Source organism: Mirounga angustirostris, unplaced genomic scaffold (genome assembly GCF_029215605.1).
Source record: "Mirounga angustirostris isolate CCGP_5_RB_7025 unplaced genomic scaffold, mMirAng1.0.hap1 SCAF_11, whole genome shotgun sequence".
NCBI lineage: Eukaryota > Metazoa > Chordata > Mammalia > Carnivora > Phocidae > Mirounga > Mirounga angustirostris.
Window position 1 is genome coordinate 87,852,664 of NW_026991719.1, and position 21,079 is coordinate 87,873,742.

The 21,079-nt window shown below is 45.8% G+C and overlaps 1 protein-coding gene across 2 annotated transcripts in view; it reads right to left on the reverse strand.

Moving 5' to 3' along the window:
• The window catches only part of COL4A6 (collagen type IV alpha 6 chain), a 274,938-nt gene that overhangs the window by 37,204 nt on the left and 216,655 nt on the right, over nucleotides 1-21,079 (reverse strand). For both annotated transcript variants that reach the window (XM_064574460.1, XM_045881370.3), the window contains exons 6-16: nucleotides 17,866-17,982; nucleotides 14,496-14,564; nucleotides 13,009-13,044; nucleotides 9,979-10,041; nucleotides 9,158-9,193; nucleotides 8,941-8,982; nucleotides 7,856-7,948; nucleotides 6,262-6,315; nucleotides 1,693-1,752; nucleotides 600-644; nucleotides 68-121 (exon numbers count right to left, since the gene is read on the reverse strand). In XM_064574460.1, coding sequence (XP_064430530.1) covers nucleotides 68-121; nucleotides 600-644; nucleotides 1,693-1,752; nucleotides 6,262-6,315; nucleotides 7,856-7,948; nucleotides 8,941-8,982; nucleotides 9,158-9,193; nucleotides 9,979-10,041; nucleotides 13,009-13,044; nucleotides 14,496-14,564; nucleotides 17,866-17,982 — 669 coding nt within the window. The remainder of the gene's footprint in view (nucleotides 1-67; nucleotides 122-599; nucleotides 645-1,692; nucleotides 1,753-6,261; nucleotides 6,316-7,855; nucleotides 7,949-8,940; nucleotides 8,983-9,157; nucleotides 9,194-9,978; nucleotides 10,042-13,008; nucleotides 13,045-14,495; nucleotides 14,565-17,865; nucleotides 17,983-21,079) is intronic.

Here is a 21,079-nt window from a genome sequence, read left to right on the forward strand (position 1 = left end):
GCATTTATGGGAATTCTTCACCCTTCCACCGCCCCAATCCTGGATTTTCGCTTCCCAACAACATTACCTTAATTCCTGGAAATCCATTAAGCCCAGGGAAACCTGAGGACCCCTTCTTGCCCTGTGACAGAAACACAGTTACAACTAGTCGAATGTCTAAGAGCATAGGAGGGACTGGTCTTTGGACGAGGCCAGGGCAAATGGCACAGGGATCTTGGCTGGCCTTCCAGGGTATGCATGGATTCTCCCCGACTGTGGAAGGTATACAATGTTCCAGAAGGCAATATGGCACGAGGTAGCCAACTCGCCTGTTAGGAGGTATACGGGCCCCAAGGCTAGGGATGAATACAAGCAGGCTGGCCTCGCTAGCCCCTGATAACAAAATAAAGAAGTAGAACCATAGCACGGCACTGGATTGGTCAACCCTGGACACTCAGACAAAAGAAGAGAGCGGCTGAGATTATACCCATCAAAGGGAGGTAGACAACTTGTATTATAAGCAGTGGCTCCCTCTGGACCCATGGCCATGTTAAGTAAAGCAAGGGGGCCTTTTGATTAGGACTTTACATGCGGGCTTTTAGTGATATTAACCAAAATACCTGACTCCCTGGAAGGCCTTGGCGTCCTTCTAAACCCATGGGTCCCTGTAAAGAGAATGGAGCCACCTTAGAAAGATTAATAGCCCACACTAGAAAAAGCCAATAGACTTACATAACAAAGCTTTCCCACTGAGTTCAGGACTTAGCCAGTTCCTAAAATCAGGTAAGAGAATGTCCCTAGACCTGGCTTAATGACTTCTTTCTAAGCACTAATCCATCAGGTTGAATAGCCACACAGAGCATTTTTAAAGAGCAAAATAAAATGGAAACATTTTAAGTACTGGGTGGAATTTGGTAGAAAGGCTGGGTGGTATTATACTTAGTCTGCATTAGTTCCAAGTCATGACATTTTTAAATAGATTGTGGGAGGGCCTCTTGTCTCTCACCCCAACTGCATTCTTTGCTGGTGATTATGTCTTTTCAAGACAAGGGAGTAGAGAAAAGTAGAGAAATAAATGGCAGGGTAAAGGGCAAACATTGCTGAACACTCAAAAGATTCTTAACGAGCTTTATGACTAAGCCAAAATCACAGTTCTCTAAATGTTACCTCTTTAAGGCTAAGGTTGGCCAATTGCTTATAGCTTAACACCTAAGTGCCTGAAGCACTTAGAATCACAAAGGCTAACAATTATTTCTCCACTTGAAGAAGGGTTATTACTGGAAATTGTTGACTGCAAATGTCATTCGCTATGTTCTAGACCACCCCAGGCTTGTTTCTGTTCTATAAAGATTATACTTGGCCCTCTTCCATTACTACAACATCCGCACCCTAGCCCACATTCCCCCAGGATAGAAGGTAGTGAAGGCAAGACAACGCTCACCCCATTATTAGCCCAGATGACAATTCTCTATGACAACAAGGAAAGGAAGTTGGCTGAGGAGCCATTCCGTATTCAAGGGAGCCACTAAGTCAAGGAAATGGGGGCAAAGTGAAAAGGAGGAGGTCTCAGGGACCTGAGGGCTGAGGAAGAAAAATAAGAGAAGCTTCGGTGGCTATCAAGTTATACAACATAAGATGAGAACAGGCCAAAAAATGGACCCGATGGACCAGATAACCTGACAGACCCGGGCAAGCAACGTTCCAGGTTCATACCCTAGGTCCTGGCAAACCAGGGATTCCCTTTTCTCCCTTTTCTCCAGCAGTTCCAAATCCCTACAGGAAAAGAAAAAAAGAAACCACAAGTTATAACATCCATTTCCTCTTGGGTCTCCTGGCTCCATCCAAAGCAGGGAGGTAACTTCAAATCAAGACCATTGCCATTGCCATTGGGGAGGCTCACCATGCTGAGTCTCTTGTCACTGCCTGAGAAGCCCATAGGGCCTTCAGAGAGTTTGGACCATTCATTCAAGGTTCCCTCTTGGTTTTAGAAGTAATGTCTTGTCCCCCTGAACATGATTGTATGTCTTCACAGCTACATGGACTAACAGCATAGAAATGATTAGATATCTAACTTCATTGGTTTGACAGATGGGGAGACTAATACTCAGAACAGTTCAGCATCTTGTATGGGTTACAGAATGGATGAGCCAGCCAGGTCTTCAAACTTCCATTCCAGGGCCCTTTGTATGAGAAACAGGCTGCCTTCTACCACCTAGGAGCTTGTTTCTTTGACCCATGAATGGAGAATTGTGTTAATCCTTGGGGATCAATACTAGTGGGAAGAACTTTTGCCCTTTGGAGGCATGATGGCTGCATCATCCTCTTCGATGGGAAGGATTATTTCTATCTAGGTGTGATCTAGACCCCTGCAGGCCCTAGCAGTACTCCAAAGGGCACTATGAGACGGTCTTCAACCCCTCTTGCCCTGGTCAAAGGAGGTGAGGGCTTGCAGCCATGGACATGACTTGGGGATTCTCTAGGGACAAGCAGAAATTCAAAAAACAGTGAGTGAGAAAGCTTCCTTTCCTCTGGGTCCAAGGCAAGCACATTCTGGGCCCTTGAAGTACAGAAGAGTTCACTACCAAAGTGGATAACGTCTTTCACGGCCATTTTGTTGTTATGGTTTAAACGTGGAATTTCTGGAGCATAGGTTTTGGCAAACAACATTTAGGCCTATTGTAAGAGTGGAGGAGGCAGGGACGCTTTCTTGAATGTAAGTTTGTGAAACACAGTAAATGTTGTGGCATGTCTCCTGTCATCCTCTTGATGTGACCTGGCTCAGCTGATTGTGCAGCCAATGCTTGGATCCTGCTTCTAGTTTTCTCTTCCTCTTATATACTCAGATTATTCCCATGGGTACTGAAAGCTGGCTGAGTAGCCCTTAGCTTTCTAGGCCCAAGTTGGGTTTTTCGGTGGTTGTTATTGTTTTTAATGTAGGGCTTTTTTGTGTGTGTGGCTTTTTTTTGTGGGGTGGAGGGTGGAGTGTGCGTCTGTGAAGGGTCTAGTTCAAAGCCGACTTTGGTTCCCGCTTGTCTTTCTTTTCTTCTCCATCTCTAGCTGTGCGGCACATGGCTCAGACCTCATGCTGAGTAGGATTTCTATTTGAAAGGCCCGTGGGTCAAGTTGAACACAAACTTCTTTGAAATCATAGTGCTGCATCTCAAATTGGAAACCAAGGCATGGTGCCGCCCGGTGGAACACGTCTCCGGGCCTCCGAAGCCAAGCACCGTGACCTGTCCACGGAAGCTGTGGCAGCCCGCACTGCCCCAGGCTCTGAACAGCACTAAGATGGGTTATGTAGGAGAGTTGGTAAGCAGGAGGTCTATACCACACTCACTTCCATCTCCTCCAAGACACGCTACACCATACAAGGTCATCCCATACATCCTTGTTGAATTCAATAGAATGACCCAGAGAACAAAGCAAAAGGGGAAGCATATCCAGGAACTCTCATACTGTCTACCTGTCTTGCCCGCAGTTGCAAAGACAAAAGGACCTTGTCCTCCTGCTTCAGAAAGCAGAAAGGCCGGGCGGGGGGCAGGGGGGTTGTGCGTGGATGGCCCTGTCGGTTAACCGTCTGCCTTCGGCTCAGGTCATGATCCCAGGGTCCTGGGATCGAGCCCCGCATCGGGCTCCCTGCTCAGCAGGAGAGTCTGCTTCTCCCTCTCCCTCTGCTCCTCCCCCATGCTCGCGCGTGCGCTCTCTCTCTCTCTCTCTCTCTCTCAAATAAATAAATAAAATATTATTTTAAATATATTCAAATAAATAAAATTTTAAAAAATTAATAAAGAAAAGGAAGCAGAAAGGGTCTCTGGACTCTTGCTTTCTCAGAGAGCTTGTGCTACCATGTGTATTAAAAAAACTAAAAAGTTTAAAAAGGAAAAAAAAAATCAAAGAAACTTCTTTGTGTGTCGTTGGGGTGGGAGATTAAAGCCAATGAAACTGACGTGACTTGGCAAGATACTGGGCTGTAGGTTCGGCTTGTCTCCCCATGCAGGGAGGCACCGGACAGGGCCCTGCTGACCAAGTTGTTCTAGCAAGATGCACTGGGACCCCGCCGTGTCACAGTCAGTCCTTGCCAGGAGTGGTCTGTCCTGCACCCACTGCCCCCCAACCCCTTCTCACCCATATCCAGGAAGGCCTCATTAGAGCACTAGCTTAGTTGTTCCTAGGCCTACTGGCTAGGGCCCCGGTCTCCTGCTATTTTTGGTTCAAGGATATTAGCGGTTCTGCAAAAACTCAACTTCAGTCGCGTGGCCAGGAGTAAAGGGAGGGGAGTGACGGAGTCACCGAGGCAGGGGTGAGGCGGGTGGCAGGAGGAGCAAGGGAGCCTTGAACACTAGGCTGGAGCCAGGGGGGTGTCAGCCCCGCGGCCCAGTGATGGCCGCTTTGGCCACGGTTCCTCAGAGGCATGCTCGCCGGAGAGGCAGGCCACCTTGCAGCCGCCCTCCGCTCAAGCTTCTCCCCCCGCCCACCCCAAGCAGGCTCCCCAGAGCCCCAGCCGAGCCAGCGGAGATGGCTAGACCCACCTGCACAACTAGGGCGGTTTCTCGAACTGGGAAAGGGGGAGTGAGGCCACGGGGGAGCCTGGTTGGGGCTCAGTCTCACAAACCCTAAGATTGCAAGCCTAAGCTGAAACCAAGAGTAAGATGCTTAAATGAGTCACCCAGGTGCCCAGCAACTATGCTTTTAAAAAGTTATCTCTTAGAAATACCGAAGTCTTTTATGTTGAAATAAGTCTGTTATTTGCTTCAGCTTGGCTGAGTTGCTAAATGTCAAAGCTGAGTGATGAGTACACAGCAGGAGCATATGCTTCTCTCTCTTCCTGGTATTTGTTTAAAATGCTCCATAATAACAAGTTTACTTTATTTTTTTTTTACGTTTTCAATCCATGCACTTCTCTCCATTTTCATTGCTATCACCCTAGTGCAAACTGCCCCCATCTCTCCCCCAGACTGAGGTAGTGACCTCTGTTTGCTGCCTCAGCCTCCTGTCATCCTCCACACCCCCACCCCCAGCCCCTGCCAGAGTGATCTTCTTAAAAATGCAAGGTAGAGGGGCGCCTGGGTGGCTCAGTCTCTTCAGCGCCGGACTCTTCGTTTCGGCTCAGGTCATGATCTCAGGGTCTTGAGATCAAGCCCCCCATCTGACTCCATGCTCAGCGGGGAGTCTGCATGAGATTCTCTCCCTCTCCCTCTGCCCCTCCCCCCTCCGCTCACGCTCTCTCTCCCTCTCTCTAAAATAAGGAAATAAATCTTTAATAAAAGTGCAAGATAGAGCCTTCTGACGGCTTCCCGTTCCATTTAACATAAAAGCCACATTCGACCTACAAAGGGCTCCATGATCTGGCTCTCGCCCTTGCTCACCCCACTCCACCCACTTGCTTTCTTGTTTTTGCTCAAAAGCAGTGAGCTTTTTGAACCTCAGGGTCTTGGCACTTGCGGTTCCTTCAGCCAAAAACGCTCTTCCTGATCCTCGTGGGACTTGCTTCTTCATAATGTGCACTTCCTCAGAGAGGCCCTTCATGACTGTTCTGCCCAAAGTAGCCCACCCCATTCTCACTCCACACTCCACCACTTTACCCTTTCTTTAACCTTCTATGTATCACTTATTATGATAAGAACTTGTTCTTGATTCATTTGTTTACTTGTTTTTGTCTCCTCCCCTCACTCCCCCATTAGAATGAACTCTCCTCAAGGACAAGAACTTTTACTTCTTTGACTGTTATTTACTGTTGTCCAGCAGAATGCCTGGCACCTAGGCACCCTCAAAAGGTATATGTTGAGTGAAAGACGCTAAGATACAAGGGCAGCTAGGAGAGTGAAGATAGGATTACTAGGATTAACTACCATTTACTGAACAACTGATCCATGCCAGGCACGTACGAAGTCCTTTCCATGCATATTATCTCATTTAATCCTCATAACCATGCCATTATCACCCCCCCCCCTTTTTTGGAGGGAAACTGGAACTCAGGAAGGTCAAGAAACTTGTCCAAGGTCACACAGCTAGAAATCAGTGAAATCAGAAGTCAAGCCTAGGTCTGTTTTAATTCTAGAACTTGAGCTAATAACTGCTAAGATATATAGCCTCATGAAGAGCCATGTTAATATCCCCATGGGTTCGAGAAACATGAACATTTCCTTAAATGTTTTCTAGTAATGAAGATGGTAGAATGCTCTCCAATAACCACAGGAAGAGGTCTTCCTGTTAGTCTTCTATTGCTATAGCTTTTGTCCAAGCAGGTCCTTGAATACATGTTGACCAAACAGGGAGACTTACCGGGAGACCTGGAGGGCCACTTATTCCTGGGAAACCCGGAAGCCCTGGTTCACCCTGGAAAGCGAACCAAAGATTAGTGAGTAGCAGCAGGAAACAGTAAACATAAAGGATATGGCTCCTGTGAGCTGCTTGGGCTGGGCAGTGGGCAACCAAGGGGGTATTCTGTGGTATAAATTCCCCAGGAGCCCCAACTAATACCTGCACCAGGATATCAGTTTGGGGAGCCCTTGTGGTATGGGAAGGACCAAGGCCTATGGCAGGGAATGAAAACTGTCTAAAACAGAATCTCAAATGTTGAAGCTAATTGGGAGACAGAAAAGATGATCATCTGCTGTCTTTCTAGTGGAAGGAGCCATTCAGCGTGATTTCCTGTTGCAAATTCCAGGCTGCAAAGAAATCAACAGTTTGGGGAAAAGAGTAACAATTACAGTTTGGATGCGGACCCATAACACTGTAATCTGTCTTTCTCCAATATGCTAATTTACCTAGCTGTGCAATGGAAGGGCCCCCTAAGGTTTGGGAATGATCAGGGAGGCAGGCAATCTTTCATATGCTCCCAAACTGGTCCTAAATTAATGATTGCTTTCTGTAAACCTGAAGAGGGCCTGGAGCTGTTGCTTCCACAAAGACAAAATTGAAGAATGGGAGTAAACACCTTCCCCCGCCTGGGTCCCTTGATAATAGGCACAGAATCACAACACTTAAGGGAACCCTAGGAAGGAAGGGAATGCAGGTTACTAAAGATATCTACCCACCTTAACAGCATACAGGCATTCGAGTATTACCAGGTGTACACTCACTCACATTGAAATAGAGATTATAACATATCTCAGTTAAACAGGTCTACAGCTTCAGCCACGGTAGTTCATATCAGGTGAATTAGGGCATCTACTGCCACTTGGTGACAGTATGCCCTATTTGTAGGGTCAAATTTTGAGGGCAAATAACTTCTTTAAAAAGATAACTTAGGGGCACCTGGGTGGCTCAGTCGTTAAGCGTCTGCCTTGGGCTCAGGTCATGATCCCAGGGTTCTGGGATCGAGCCCCACATCGGACTCCCTGCTCCATGGGAAGCCTGTTTCTCCCTCTCCCACTCCCCCTGCTTGTGTTCCCTCTCTCGCTGTGTCTCTCTCTGTCAAATAAATAAATAAAATCTTTAAAAAAAAATAAAAATAAAAAAATAAAAAGATAATTTAAAAGTAACCATGTACACCATATGTGTTCTGTCACAGTGCTTTGGGGACAACATAAGTATTGAGATGGTTGGGAGTTAGGAGGGAAAAAACCCAACTACTTAATATTTGTTTTAAGTTATTCAGCATCTTGATAACTGAATTTGAAAAACCAAACCACAGAAAATAGGACTTAAACAAATGCCCAGAAGCCCAGGCACACTCATATCCACGCACCCAAACACAGGGTTTTTAGAAGCTTTTCACAGGGGACAACACAGAGAAGGCTTTACCCTCACTTCCAAACAAAAAAGCATGACCCAGAACCCTCTATCTTTCCAGTAGAGTCTGGTTATTAGAGTTTAACTTTGGTATTAATAGGAGAAGGGTGGTTAGCATTTCCTAGGCTTAAATGTTCACTACCTTGGATCCTTTCTTCCCTTTGGGAAATCCCATAAATTCCAGCTCCCCGGTAGATGGTGGGGGTCCTGCAGGGCCTGGGAGGCCAACATCTCCCTGTAAGATCAAAGGGAATGTTAAGCAAAGCAGAAAGGTTTGTCCTCTGGATGTCATTCACAAATAAACTGTCCATTCCTTTGGCCTCTTTACCCTCACCCTTGCCTCAGCGAGGAAGCAAAACTCTCAGTACCAAGGGGCTGGGAAGAATTATAAGCCTGGCCAAATGCATTTTGTACCAGCACTGCAGAGGGAAGAAGCAAGATTGATGAAAGGAAACCACAGGTTCGCGGTTGCCAGGGTCATGCATCAAAGGGTGTTTAGAAGAGAGCAAAAAAGGCTTTTGAGCAAGGAGAACGGCCACCTCTTGGCAATGGCGATCAGACTCTAATTGGCCCAGTCCTTGCCAAGAGCATGAGCAGAGGCAGTGAAGTCTGTGTTGGAACACCGGAGGCTGGATTTGCTCCTTGGATGTACAAAATGCAGCCGTGCAGGGTGGAGAGGGCAAGCTCCCAGGCTCCCTCGTGCCTCGCAAAATCACTCTACGGTTTGTGCAGATGGAAACAGGGGAACGAGGGAAGGGAAGTAGAAGAGAATGGTGAGAGGTTGAGGAGGAGAGACAGAGGGGATAGAGAGAGAGACAGGAGGAGAAGGAGGAGGAGGTAGAATAGGAAGCATAGAGGGAAGAGGAGAAGCAAAGGAGAGGAAAGAGAAGGTGACATAATATACAGAACATCAGGGAAACACCCAGGTGGAAGGAGGAGGGAATTGATTTCAACAGAGTATGTTTGTAAGACATGCACATTTCACAGGTCGGAAGCAGGGAGACTACATACAGTATTTGGAAGGAAAAAGACCCCAGGAGGCAACGTGTGGCGTGTGTACACGCAGCCCCTCCAGGGATCCCACCACACGACCCACGTGGAGTGGGAAATGCTCATTTCCCAAGGCAAAGATCCAAGTGCCCTTAAAATGAGCAGGCACATGTGTGCAGCCAGAGATGGTGCTGGGAGCATATGGAAGGCAGATTGTATTTTCCAAAATCTATTTACCTTGACTCCTTTCTCTCCTTGGAAACCTAACCCCATATTCCCCTGGGGCACAGGGTTGCAGGGAGGAAAAACAAAATCAATTACTAAACAAGCTCCAGGAACTTAAATTGGAATGCAGTATTTTACCAGAAAGTGTGTTTAACCGAACCAGAGTCTCTCTGGGGAAACTAGAACACTTAGTGGTAGGAGGCCAAGTGCCCTAAGACAGTATACTTACATCAGGACCAGGGAAGCCGGGGGGGCCTGGAGGACCCTATATTAAAAATGAAAGGAATGAGCACTTGTTAGTTTCAGACAAAAAGAACCTGGGCATGTGGAGAGTCCCTGGAGATGAGTCTCCCACCCCCTCAGTATGTTCTGGCTTTAGCACTGCAGATTCTAGCTCCCTCTCCCATGGTACCCCCCTTTTTAAAATCTCCTTTGAAATCTCCCCCATTGACCTGATAACCATGTTCATGCTAAGGTGGTAAAGATTCATGCATCATTCCTCCCAATAGGCTACACATTTAAAAAATAATGGCCTTGGGGAAAGCTAAACCAAAGTAATCAGTGGTGAGATTTCATGCACCAGAGAGAGAACATTCTGGAAACGGGCCTTTCCCAGAACCACATGGGGATAACTGGCTATGTTCTTTCTATACCGGTGAGGGCAAATACGTTTGGTATTCAAAAGATAGGTAGGTCGGTAGCCTTGTCCAAGGTGGAGTGTGGAGAAGGATTTCGAAGTTGCTTCTGTGTTCAGGGTGGGTGATCGTGGTGATGGTGTGATTAATTAGCAGGGTCTGTCATGGGTGAGGGGGGTAGAAGATGGAAATAGGTGTGCCAGGCACTGCCATCCCTGGGCGCAGAGTCAGAAAGACTCTGATAAAGACAACAATCAGCTCCTTACAAGAGCAGTCTTCACTTGACTCCTCCAAGAATGGAGGTTGCCTTTTTCCACTAGGAGAGCCTACACAGGCTTATATTTCATCGGTGGCCCTGTTGGGAAAGGATTCATGGGAATACTGTGATCACGTGGTCGATTTAGGTTGGTCTTACTTGCAATCCTGGTGGCCCCATGGGTCCTACAGCTCCTGGGGACCCGGGTGCTCCTGGTGGGCCCTAGAGAGGCAAGTTTTTATGAAGGTCAGAAAAAAAGACAGTTTCTCAAGAAAATTGGAAATATATGTCTGCAAGAGCAGCAAAAGAATATTCATAGCAACTTTATTCATAGTAGCAAACAGTTGGAAATTTCCCAGGTGTCCACTGATACAAGGACTGATAAATAACTGATACATCTACACAGTGGAATAAATCCTCAACAATAAAAAGTAACAACCTACTGATATGTTATAATGTGGATGAATCTTGAAAGCATTGTGCTAAGTGAAAGAAGCCAGACCCCCAAAGGCTACGGATTATATTATTTCCTTTATAAAAAGTTCTAGAATGGGAAAAACTGAACTATGATGGCGAGAAATCAGCACAGTGGTTTCCTTTGGGTGGGGGCAGGGATTCACTGGGAAGGGGCAGAAGGGAAATTTCTGAGGCGATGAGAATGTTCTATGCCTTAAGATGGGTTTGGGTTATATAGGAGTATGTCTGTGTCAAAACTCAGGAAATGTTCCATTTAAGATTTGTTTATTTCATTGCATGTAATTTTTACATTAAAAGAAAAACTGCAAAGACATATTGAAGTCTAGGTAATGATAGACATGCTGTAGTATTTAGAGGTAAGAGTACTACTGTCTGCAGTTTACTTCAAAATGCATCAACGATAAGATGGATTGATGGATGGATAGAGATGGATAGATGGATAGAAGTGGGATAAAGCAAGCATAGTAAAATATTAATATTAATTCATTCCCCTTTGCTCTATATTTGAAATTTTTTTTTATATTAAAGTGATGTAAAAAACAAAAACTTCAAAAGAAAGCAAAACACTTATAAACATCAAATAAAGTAGACTCTGGGACAAAGAATATTACCAGAGATGAAGAGGGGGTATTTTGTCATGATAAACTAAGTCAATTCATCAAGAACACATAACAATCTTAGATGTATATGCATCTAATAGCATAGCTTCAAAATACATGAAACAGAATTGCAAGGAGAAATAAACAAATCCACAACCAGAGTTGGAGAATTTTAACATCCCTCCCTCAGTAATTAATAGAACAACTAGATTTTTAAAAAAAATCAGTAAAGACACAAAGATCTAAACAACACTGTCAACTACCTTGACCCGATGGACATTTTTTAGATCACTATACCCCAAAACAGCTGAAAACATATTCTCTTTAAGAGCATACGGCACATTCACCGAGACTGTTTCATATGCTGAGCCATGAAACAAACCTCAACAGATTTAAAAGGTTTGAAAGCCTACAGAGTGTTCACCCACACTGCACTGAGATCAAAGTAGAAATCAACCACATAAAGATGGCTGGGCAGCTGCCAAATATCGGGAAATTAAACAGCGCACATTTCCGTGGGTCAAAGAGAAACGCAGAAGGGGAATGAGAAACTATTTGAAACTGGATTGCTAAGGACAGTATTACAAGCAAGACAATAAAATCTGAAGAGAAAGACGGTTATGGGGAAATGGATGGCCCAATGAAAATGGGGGGATGGTAATGAGGTGTTAGGTAAGGGATGGAGAGGCTAAGCAAAGTCACAAGAAAGTAGGGGTTCAGAGGGTCCCCAGGAAACAGAACCCTGCTTTGACAAAATAACCTGGGGTCCCCTTACTGATCACAAATCTCTTATTCAGCCACCAAACCATCCTCCCCCGATCTAAATGATTTATTTGTCATGCCTGCGAATACTGTCGACGAATACTTGTACCTTTGTGGGCTGAGCAATGACTCCCTAGGAGAAGCGAGGCAGCCAACAACGTGGGTGTGATTCTGCGAATGTAGTTAACACACCATCTAAGCCAGTGTTGCCTGGTGAAGGGGACCCTTATGCCCTTGGTCTTCACTCACCTCTGTTTGCGTGCATGCTTGCACGCATCCTGTTTCTTGCCTACCTCTTCCCACATGGCTCTCTCTGTTTAGATAGCTTCCTCCCATTGCGGGCCAGCCCAAACATCACCCGCAGTTCTCAGAGGTTACCTTCTCCATCTTAGATATAAAGTCTCCCATGATGTAGCTTTAGGTGGACAGCATCTCTTCCTCCAAGTTGGTGAGGAATTCTTATGCCACAGTTCTACTAGTTTTTCACATCTTGGGGTGTGTGTGTTGGGGTGTGGGGTGGGCAGAGACCCTGACTACACTGTCTCGGGGATCACTCATAGCACCTTGCAGCTAGTAGGAGCTCAATAGTGGTTCTGGAATGAAAAAAGAAAGGCAGGAACCCTGACATAGGAAAGAAGGAAGAAAGAAGGGGCTTTTCCGAAGCCACTTCAAAGGAAAGCAACAATGATGTGGCAACCCAAGGAAATAGAAAGTTCTTATTTTTTTTAAAGATTTTATTTATTTATTTGAGAGAGAGAGAGAACAGGTGCGGGGGAGCAGAGGGGGAGGGAGAAGCAGACTCCCCGCGGAGCAGGGAGCCCGATGCGGGGCTCGATCCCAGGACCCCGGGATCATGACCTGAGCCAAAGGCAGACGCTTCACTGACTAAGCCACCCAGGCGCCCCAGAAAGTTTTTATTAATACAACTCACAGCCTTGCACAGACTCCCAATTATTAGGAGTCCCTCAAAGGAATTTCTAGACAGAACAGCTTTCATAGAAAAGTGTTCTTTTTTGTTTTAACCCGCAGCATTCTGAACACACAGAGAACAGTTAGTAGACGCCGAACGAAAGGCGAAATTCTTTCCGAATGCATCGCAGGGAGTAGGAAGGTCCCTGGCCTAAGGGTCCGAAAGGCTACCTCCTGTGCAACTTGAGGGGGACAGCCGACCCTCTCAGAACTTTCTCACCCAGAAAATATCAACAGCGTGACCCGCTCTACCCCAACTGTCCAGATTTTCCTTGAGAAAGTCTACAAAGACCTTCGAACGCCATAGCGAAGAAGAATGCAAGGGGACCCGCAGTGACTGCCGACCAAACATTGGGTGCTCCACCCAGAAATGACAACTTACAGTTATTCCATCCAGTCCAGGCAGCCCAGGCTCCCCCTGAGAAACAGACAAAGGCAGGACATGGAAGAGATTAATTAAGCCTGCGCTATTATTTCATAGATAACGGACCTATGCTTCACGGGCAGAAAAACGCATTGCTGATGCTCGGGCCTCCTCTGTCAAGGTCTTGTGTTTTAAATAATGCATGAATTGGGCCTATTCAACCACTTACTTTTTTTTTTTTTCCCTATGAAAAATCCGGACTTTAGAAGACACATATTATAGCCTTGGTTGAACGGGATTTCATATTTTACTTGGAGTAATTAATTTTCACCTTTGCTAGGAACTCATCAATTAGAAACTGCTTCTGTGGGCTGGTGATTCTCCTGCTCTTTTTGGAAGAAAGCGAAGCTACCTTCCCGTGTGCCTTCATCCCCAGAGAATCCTTGCCCTTATGTATACAATGCAAATCAGACATTTCAAGGGAGAATCAACAGAGCATACAGTCTCTGATTACGTTTTAATTACTTTGCAGCATCTTAAGTCACTGTATGAATCTGTAATATAACCATCTTGTGGAAATTGCTGTGTTCCACTGGGTCCAGGGTCTCCGTGATTTTTGGCAAAGCCCTTTCATCAGTGTTTGCTATGACAATGGCTATACTTTGACACCTGCTAGTCTTAACCCGTTTGGCTTACGGTCAAAAAAAAATCAGCTCTCTGCAGCACAGGAAGAGCACTGCCTGGGTTTTAGCTCTTCGGTAAACCGGCTATGTGAGTCTGAGCAAGGTACATAGCCTCAGTGTACCTCAGTTTTTCTATCTGTAAAATGAGCAACATGAATCCATCTGCTACCAGGGGGACGATGAGCTCACCTCCCACTCTGCAAGGGAATAGAGTCAATCATTTGGGCACCAGAGTTTCCAGGTTAGCATACACCGAGAGTACAGTCACAAGAATACAGAAAGTTCTTGTCAATTCTAGGAAGAGATGAAAGTTTCCAGCCAGCTGCAGAGTTGATGGGCAATTTTTGCAGACAGCCAGGGGCCCCGCGAGGGTAATGGGCTGGTGCGCAGGTAGAGAAAAGGGCGGGGCCATCATTCGGGGGCCGGTGGCCATGCCGAGATGGGCAGAGACATAACATGGCTTTATACCAAGGTATGCAGACATCGAGGATTTTAGGGTAGACAAAAGGTATCTGCCTCCTGGAAATGTCTTGGCTTGTCGAAGAAAATGATACCCAGGCAAACTGTTTGTTTGCTGATCTGTCTCCTATTTTTGGTCTAGATCCTATAAAGCAAATCTCTTTGACAGTATGGTTGCAAACATTTCTGTCAGGGTTTCCATCACAAAAAAAGCTCCGGATCCCTTTTAAATCTAGCTTGGTCTCCTCCTTAAATAGAGACACAGATGCTAGTTCTGGAAATGTTTTATTGGAGCTGGGGCCCAATCCTGGGGAACTCAACTTATAGCCAGCCTACTTAGCTGTCTGCCTTAGGGGCTCTTACCTTCATTCCTTTGAAAGTACCTTGGGTGAGGACAGGTTCACCTTTAAAGCCTTTCTGACCAGGAAGCCCCTGAGTAAAATAAGAAACACTTGTGAAGAAATGCGCACACACAGAGAGAATTTTTTTTAATTTTTTTTTTTTAAGATTTTATTTATTTGCGAGAGAGACAATGAGAGACAGAGAGCATGAGAGGGAGGAGGGTCAGAGGGAGAAGCAGACTCCCTGCTGAGCAGGGAGCCTGATGTGGGACTCGATCCAGGGACTCCAGGATCATGACCTGAGCCAAAGGCAGTCGCTTAACCAACTGAGCCACCCAGGCGCCCAGAGAGAATTTTATTAACAGTATGATCTGATCACACAGAGGACACAGCAGCGAGATTCTGGAACTATGTGGTTTGTTCTACGGCTGAGCTAAGGGGCAAAGTACATCCCCCAAACAGGTGCTGAGTCTCAAAGCTATATGTCTGCTTCCCCATCTCCCCAGTCAGGAGTCTGTAAAGGGATGAGAAAGTAGGAGACTTTGACTCTGTTCAGAACACTGATCTGAACATCCACATATAACACACGTGTGCATAAGCCTACCGCTCACCTGCTCCACCCCTCACAGGTACGTCACTGACACGGCCTCTGGCTAGGACAGAGCTTAGAGAACTTCGGTATAGAGCCAGATAGTAAAGAATTGAGACTTTGTGGGCCATATTTGGGCTCTGTCTTGTATTCTTCTTCTCTCATTCTACACAAACCTTTAAAAACTAAGCTGCAGTCATGGGTCACACCGGCCAGTCTGCGGCCCTCCGGGTTAAGAGATATCTACAAAACCATCTCCATCCTGTGCTTCTGCCAAAAAACCTCAGCTTCAATGCCTGTCTAAGAGGCTTGGTGTGTCTCACTGTTAACATGGAGAACGGTTCAAAGTACACCGAACCTGACTACCAACCAGACTTTTTACTGTCTCCCTAATGTCTGCTAAAGTTTGTCCTCCTGGGGAAAATCAATGTCCCTATATCTAAGGGGAAGTCAGGATTAGTATTGGAGGTAGGACTAAGCTTTGGGGACTGAAGAGTTGGCTGAACTATGGATTCCTCGAGCTCAAGGATCATAGGTGTGATAGAAGAACAGTGGGTCCCCGAAGCACCTTCTTTCCAGATGCTTCCTGTTTCCCCTTTTACTTATAGCCACTCCTTTCATCAAAGGGGCTTGACAGAATATCCACTCAAGATTCAGCAGCGTTAGTAAGGGTTCAGCTTAGTAAAATCTATGCCCAAGTTCCTATTTAGGCTTAAAGGGAGGCTTAGGGACAGGATTAGGTTTTACCCTTGTCCTTTTGGCTGTCCGGATGTTTATTACCTCAAGATTTCTTTTCTCCCTCTTGGGGGCAGCATTTCCTCACTTTGCTGGGTTTCCATTCTCTAAACACAGATGTGATTTGTTCTCCTCTTCTGTTGCCATGGCAGTGTTTGGAGGCCTTTGTGACTCAAACAAGCTCATACTATGTTGGTAATACGTCTTTCTCCAACCCCCACCTCCGCTGTATATTGGTTTGGTCTTTAGATGTCAAGGTCCTTTATACTGGTCTGAGCCTTGTGCTTCGTCTCACTTTCTTATGCGGATACCCACACCCACGACTTGGTCACTGAAGGCAATGGTGCTACTCTTCCAATAAAATACTAACTAACTAATGCTTCAATGAATATAGGGTGCATGTATCTTTTTGAATTAGTGTTTTTGTTTTCTTGGTATAAATACCCCGGTATGGAAATAACCTGTCTGTCGATGGATGAATGGATAAAGAAGATGTGATACACACGCGCGCACACACACACACACACACAGGAATACTACTCAGCCATAAAAAAGAATGAAATCTTGCCATTTACAACAACATGGCTAGACCTCGAGGGCATTACACTAAGTGAAATAAGCCAGGCAGAGAAAGACAAATACTATATGATTTCACTGATATGTGGAATCAAAAGCAAAACCAAAACAACTGAACACACAAAACAAAACAAATTTCAGATACAGAGAACAGACTGGTGGTTGCCAGAGGTGAGACTGGGAAGGGGATGGGTGAAATGTGTGATGGGGATCAATAGGTATAAACTTCCAGTTACAAAATAAGGAAGTCATGGGGATGTCATGTATAGCATGGTGACTATAGTCAATAATATATTTTTAAAAGATTTTATTATTAAGTAATCTCTATACCCTAACGTGGGGTTGCATCCTCCACTGACTGAGCCAGCCAGGTGCCCCTAGGGTAAACAATATTTTATTGCATACCTGAAAGTTGCTAAGAGAGGAGATCTTGAAGGTTCTCACCATAAGAAAAAAAATTTATCATTCTGTATGGTGACAGATAGTAACTAGACTTAGTGTGGTGACCATTTTGCAATGTATACAAATATCGGATCATTATGTTGTACGCCTGAAACTAACATGATGTTAGATGTCAATTACACTTTAATTATAACAAAGAAAAAGAATGTGGGATAGCACTGGAACAAGACATACTGAAAAAATGCCAATAATTCATGTAGCTACAGAATCTGTCTAATAGTGTGATTTCTAGCTAAATCCATCACCTCAGTACCCCTAGTAGCTTAGATTATTTCAAGTAAGGTTGACAATGGGCTTGAATGTGTTATTTTTCTCTTTCCAGTCACTTGTAAAAGCAGCCTTGCAAGGGCATGGTATATATTAGAGATCCTTCAGATCCAAATATCTGAGCCCTATCTGGATGAATAGAATTAAATAAAAGTGGTGAGAGGAGGATCTAAAAAATGCTCTACCAATCCCGGGACCAAGGGTTATGGGGGTGGGTTGTGGGGGGATGGGGGCAAACTATGTCAGTGTAGAGTAGGATTTCTCAATTCTTTCTCACTATGGACACTTTGGGACAGATGACTCCTTGATGTTGGAGGAAAGCCATCTTGTGCTAGTGGTGACAACCAAAATTGTCACTAGTAACTGTCAAATGTTCCTTGGGGGTGGGGAATCACCCCTGGTCAAGAATCACTGGTTTAGACCAAGCCTGCCAAGCCCTTTGAGTCATTATCAGTGCTCCCGTGATCCCACGTAAGCCTTCCAAGTACTGCATTTTCCAATGTCATCTGATGTGGGAACATGTCAAATAGCCCAAGTGTATACTTTGCTCTGAAATGTACTAGAGGCTCTTCACAACCCTGCCAACTCTAAAAGTATCGTTTGAAAAAGAAAAAAAAAAACAAAAACCCTCTGAGGAGTGGAGCGTGTGCACGCCCCCCGCAACTGGTATTCTTTAGATGCAGATGCTTAATGAGGTCTCCATAAAAGCAGGGAATGGCGAAGAATGCCTTTTGAGATAATGGACAAAGATCCAGCAACGTACGGGTGGTCCAAGAAGCCCAGGATAGCCATCAGGGCCCGGATATCCAACAGCTCCTCGAGTGCCATTGCAGCCATCCGGGCCAGGTGGGCCCCTGGGCCCTGGCTGTCCGGGGTGGCCCTGTTCCAAGAGAAAAGAAGGGATCACGTCAGCTGCAGGACTCCGACCTACCCTGACAAGCTCCACAGGAAGAGAAACCAAGTGCGCTGCCCATCGCTGGCTCCTTGTCCACTCCCTTTGCCCTATGAGAACTATGCTCTTAGAGCTTTCGTCCACACTCAGATGTACGGAGCTGATGACAACCCGGGGCGGGGGGCCCTCCCCGAAGGATTGATGCTTTAATTGGACCCGTGCTGAAACCGAAGGGATCAAGCCTAAAGAGATGGGATACACAGGGTGGTGCAACTTCAACTTCCCGGGGTAAAAAGATATACTAAGACAGGGCTTAGCTGGCTGGCAGCCGAAGGGTTTCCATCAGGGAATCATGCCAGGCCTTGGGACTTCCTCAGAACAGACGGGAACCTGGGCAACCTGGTGTGGCTCTCTGTATTGGAAAAGCCTGGGGCTTTTTTTTATATGGCTCTGCCTAGGAAAAGATGTTGGCTGTTGGTCAAGAGAGCAGAAGCAGTTTCACAGCACCACCTCTATGCTTTCGCCTCTTCTCCATACTTGCTACTGAGCCAGTTGTTTTGCCGGGGGGATTAGCGATCATTCACATGACTGATCAGAATTCAAGAGTTTCCCAGAGTTGGGCTTAGAGTCCACCTTTTTGTAGGGAACAGATCTTTTAAAATCTGTCAAAAGCGGGGTGTGTGTTGGGTTACGGAGCAAAGAGATGACCTGAAAGCCCAAAAATCTGGACGGGTCAATAAAAGGTTGACTCCGATCCTGTCACATGCACTTTTTAAAGCCAACCATGGATATTTCATAATTTGAGGAAAACGTGCCACACATTCGAAACTCAACTTTTTGAATCATTAGGGGAAACGAGCTTTTGTCAAATTCTTACTGAGAAAATGCTCCATAGGATTTTGATACGGTTTCATTGTTATTACGGTGGTTGGAGATAGTCTACTGATACAAAAGTATGAGTCTAGACTGCTGGACTCAGGGAATGCTAAGAACAAAAGAATGGTCAAGAAACTTATCTTCACAATAAACCTGCTGCAATCTGTACCTGCTCAGACTCAGGTGACAAATTTTAGCTGTGCTGGGGACACCGAGAACAGCTTACTAAGTCGTCAACACTTTATTCCCAAACGAAATGGCTCTTCTTGTTTGCCCTGAAGATCCACGCTCCACCTTCCCCAAATCTGTGCCTTGGGAGGCTGAACTTTATGAACGGTGCCGCCTAGGCTCCCTTTCTCTCTGTCTCCCAGTTGTCTCTGGCCACTGGGAGACACAGGCAGAAGATCAAAGAGCAGGAGGAAAAAGAGCACAGGTTGTTTATTTCCCTCACGCCCTCCCTCCCTGGCCATATTTCGGACAATGGCCACATTTCTCTACAAGTCTTCGTTGAGCAGCCACTATTCCTTGGCTCCAGCTCTGACCAGTGTCCAGTGTCCAGTTCCACGATCACTGTTCTTTCTTTCCCCTTTGGGCCTAGAGGCAGCCAAAGCTTTTGTGTCAGCTGCTTTGCAATTCATTGCTGTTGCCCTGAATCATGCCTACATCCTTTAAATATACCCTTCACGACACTCTCTTCAGTTAATCCTTTCAGGTGGAGTGTCTATTTCTTCCCGGGATCCTGATCGCCACTTTAAAATATCCCAGCCGGGGCGCCTGGGTGGCTCAGTCGTTAAGCGTCTGCCTTCGGCTCAGGTCATGATCCTAGGGTCCTGGGATCGAGCCCCGCATCGGGCTCCCTCCTCGACGGGAAGCCTGCTTCTCCCTCTCCTACTCCCCCTGCTTCTGTTCCCTCTCTCGCTGTGTCTCTCTCTGTCAAATAAATAAATAAAATCTTTAAAAATAAATAAATAAAATAAAATAAAATAAAATAAAATAAAATATCCCAGCCAAACGTGCTAGGGGTCATCGCTCAGCTGGGTAACAGGGATGAGTTAAGGCAAAGACAATAGGTTGGCTCAGTCCTAGAGACCCACCTTACTCCTTGAGACTTGGTTGTGTTTGACATCAAAACTCTTCCTGACTTCTTACCCCTTGGTATCTACGGTTTTTTTTAACTTGGGCCCCAATCCTGTGGTTTTCTTGCCTGAATTCCTTTTTTTAAAAAAAAATTATTTATTTTAGAGAGCGAGCACGACGGGGGGAGAGGGGCAGAGGAAGAGAGAGAATCTCAAGCAGATTCTGCGCTGAGTGCGGAGCCCGACGTGGGGCCCCATATCACGACCCTGAGATCATGACCTGAGCTGAAATCAAGAGTCAGACGCTCCATTGACTGAGCCACCCAGGCGCCCCTTGCCTGAATTCCTAATACCTTCTACCTGCAGGATTCCAGGCAGCACCTGTTCACTCTTTCCCCCCCTTAGCTGAATTCTCTGGAATTAACCTCTGGCATTTGACTTAGACCTGTCAGCCTTGTCTTGTTCAGCTGAGGTGACAGCTAAAGCATATTCTGAGTCAGCCAGACTTGTGTTCCAATCCCAGCTTTGCCTCTCCCCAGCTTGAGCCTCAGTTTCTTCATCCGTAAAAAATGGAGATGAACAATACTACCTCCTAGGGTTGTTGTCAACATCAGAATGAAATGAACAGTTTATGGCTACAATTAAATGAGGCTAAGTTTACTACATAGGAGCTCAATGAACAGGAAGTCTACTTCTCCCAGGCAAGTCGGCAAGGGTATGCCACCGGGCTGAAGTTCTATCTCCTTTGAATTCTCTCAGTAGCACCACAGCATTTCAGGCAATGGGCCCCTTCTGGTGTTAGCTAATGATTTTACATATGTGTGTGTCAGTTTTCAAGGGGAACGTAGCTCTTTGAGGGAGGAGACCATGATTCTATACAACCGCAAGGTGCCAAACACACAGGATAAGAAGATGTGCTGTAATCCAGAAAAGCAATGTTCCTGAGAACCCAGATTTCAAAGGGAAAAGTTTCCGTTTGGTGAGTGGTTTGTGCTCACTCCGAAGATATAAATCTGGTGTGTTCAGTTACGAGTCTCTAGGAAGGGAAATGTTTGAGATTAACTCCAGGAGAAAAGCTAAACATACATTGCAAAGGACAACTTGAAAACTTCTGCTCCCAACCTTATGTGAAC